Raw genomic sequence first — 2357 nt, forward strand, 5'->3', positions numbered from 1 at the left:
GGCTGCTACTACTACTACTACTACTGCTGCTGCTACTACTACTACTACTGCTGCTACTACTACTACTACTACTGCTGCTACTACAACTACTACTACTGCTGCTACTACAACTACTACTACTGCTGCTACTACAACTACTACTACTGCTGCTACTACTACTACTACTACTGCTGCTGCTACTACTACTACTACTGCTGCTACTACTACTACTACTACTGCTGCTACTACTACTACTACTACTGCTGCTACTACAACTACTACTACTGCTGCTACTACAACTACTACTACTGCTGCTACTACAACTACTACTACTGCTGCTACTACTACTACTACTACTGCTGCTGCTACTACTACTACTACTGCTGCTACTACTACTACTACTACTGCTGCTACTACTACTACTACTACTGCTGCTGCTACTACTACTACTACTGCTGCTACTACTACTACTACTACTGCTGCTACTACAACTACTACTACTGCTGCTGCTACTACTACTACTACTACTAATATTTTAGCTTCTACTACTACCACTACAGCAATTACTACCATTACTAACACTGCCGTTACTACTACAATTACTACTAGTATTTAAGCTACTACTGCTACTACTACTACTGCTGCTGTTACTACTACTACTACAAATACTCCTACTACTACTGCTGTACTGAGAATTGAATTAATGGATTTAGTGTTAAATTAAAACTTTTTAAATCCACCAAACATTTTATTACTAATAACGCGAGCATATTATCTGCACTAGGCTTATGACCCACCCATCTGACGAATCTCGAACAATGAGAATTCTTAATATGGTTTTATGACACTCTTCGTATTTTCATAGGTTCTTAGTTTTAGTTTAGAGATAATTAAAATGAATTATTATTATATTAATTAGTTCTTATTACATTAATTAGTTTAAGGGTTTGTTATGAACTGTTTAAAGATTTTTTTAAATGTATAATTATCTTAATTGAAGATGTTCTCATAAGCTATTTTAAGATTTTTTCAGGGAATTAATTTGAAAGAAATCTCGCCATATGTAAGTTGAAAGAAATCTTGTTTCGTTTGGTTTCGTTTCGTTTGGTTTCGTTTCGTTTTCAAACAGGGTATGTATATGATATACACACTTAGGTCCTACAGAAAAGGCACTAATAACATTTAACTACATTGCACACATCTAGAGAAAACTTAATTGACATAGAAGCAACCATAATAATCACATTCATTTTATGTCATCATCTCCATTGTAGTCTGTATCATCATCGTCATCATCATCATTATCATCATCGCCATCGTCATCATCATCATCATCGCCATCGTCATCATCGTCATCAGCACTATCTCTAGACGGCCTTCAGCGTAATTAGTATTGTAATTTTCTTTATTCGTGTCATTTCCATTAATTATTATTATCATTATTTTTTGTCGTTATTTATCATTTGTTCGGCGTCTTCGTTTTTATTCCTATTATTATTATTATTATTATTATAATTATTATTATTATTTTTATCCTCATCGTTATTACGTGATACGCTTTCATTTGAACGTCATCGTCGTCATATTAACAACAACAACAACAAAAACAACAACAACAACAACGACAACAACAACAACAACAATAATAATAATAATATAGAAATAAAAAGATTAATAATGTATAGTACAAAAATAAATACGTCTATTATTAATAATAAGTTAAGAAGTCAGAACATGCTTACCCACAAACTAACGCATCTAAACACAGGCATACATGTGCTCTTTTTCTCTCTCTCTCTCTCTCTTTCTCTCTATCTCTCAATCTCTCTCTCTCTCTCTCTCTCTCTCTCTTTCTCTCTCTCTCTCTCACACACACACACAATCACACAATCACACACAATCACACACACACACAATCACACATATATACACACACACAAACACACACAAACACACACAAACAAACAAACAGATACCTGGAATACAACATCACCTCAGATGGAACTCTGGAGAGGTCAGACACCGCCAAAAATCTCATCTACCGCTATTTCTACGCATCTACACTCTATGCCTTACTCTTCTTCATTCTACCCCTTCTGGCCCTAGCCTACCTAAATGCCCGCCTGATAATAGCCCTTAGACGCGGAAAAAGGCACTGGCTGAATTTGAAATCAACTCAAAGGCGGGAACAAAACTTGACAATAATCCCACTGACTGTTGTGTTGGTTTTTGTCGTCTGTGCTACACCGGCCCTGGTTGTCAATGTCCTGGATTCCTATGATCAAGAGATCTTTGAGTGAGTGTTTATTTATTTTATTTTTTTTATCTTTGGTAGTTTGTTGTTGTGTTTTTGATACTTTTTAACTAGTTTTATTAGT

At 35.2% G+C, this 2357-nt stretch overlaps 1 protein-coding gene across 1 annotated transcript in view; it reads left to right on the forward strand.

The window, feature by feature from the left end:
* The window catches only part of HELRODRAFT_183207 (hypothetical protein), a gene marked incomplete at both ends in the record, with an annotated part of 4941 nt that overhangs the window by 1472 nt on the left and 1112 nt on the right, over window positions 1-2357 (forward strand). The window contains one exon of the mRNA XM_009012241.1: window positions 1952-2275. Coding sequence (XP_009010489.1) covers window positions 1952-2275 — 324 coding nt within the window. The remainder of the gene's footprint in view (window positions 1-1951; window positions 2276-2357) is intronic.

Source organism: Helobdella robusta, assembly GCF_000326865.2.
Source record: "Helobdella robusta unplaced genomic scaffold HELROscaffold_101, whole genome shotgun sequence".
Lineage (NCBI taxonomy): Eukaryota > Metazoa > Annelida > Clitellata > Rhynchobdellida > Glossiphoniidae > Helobdella > Helobdella robusta.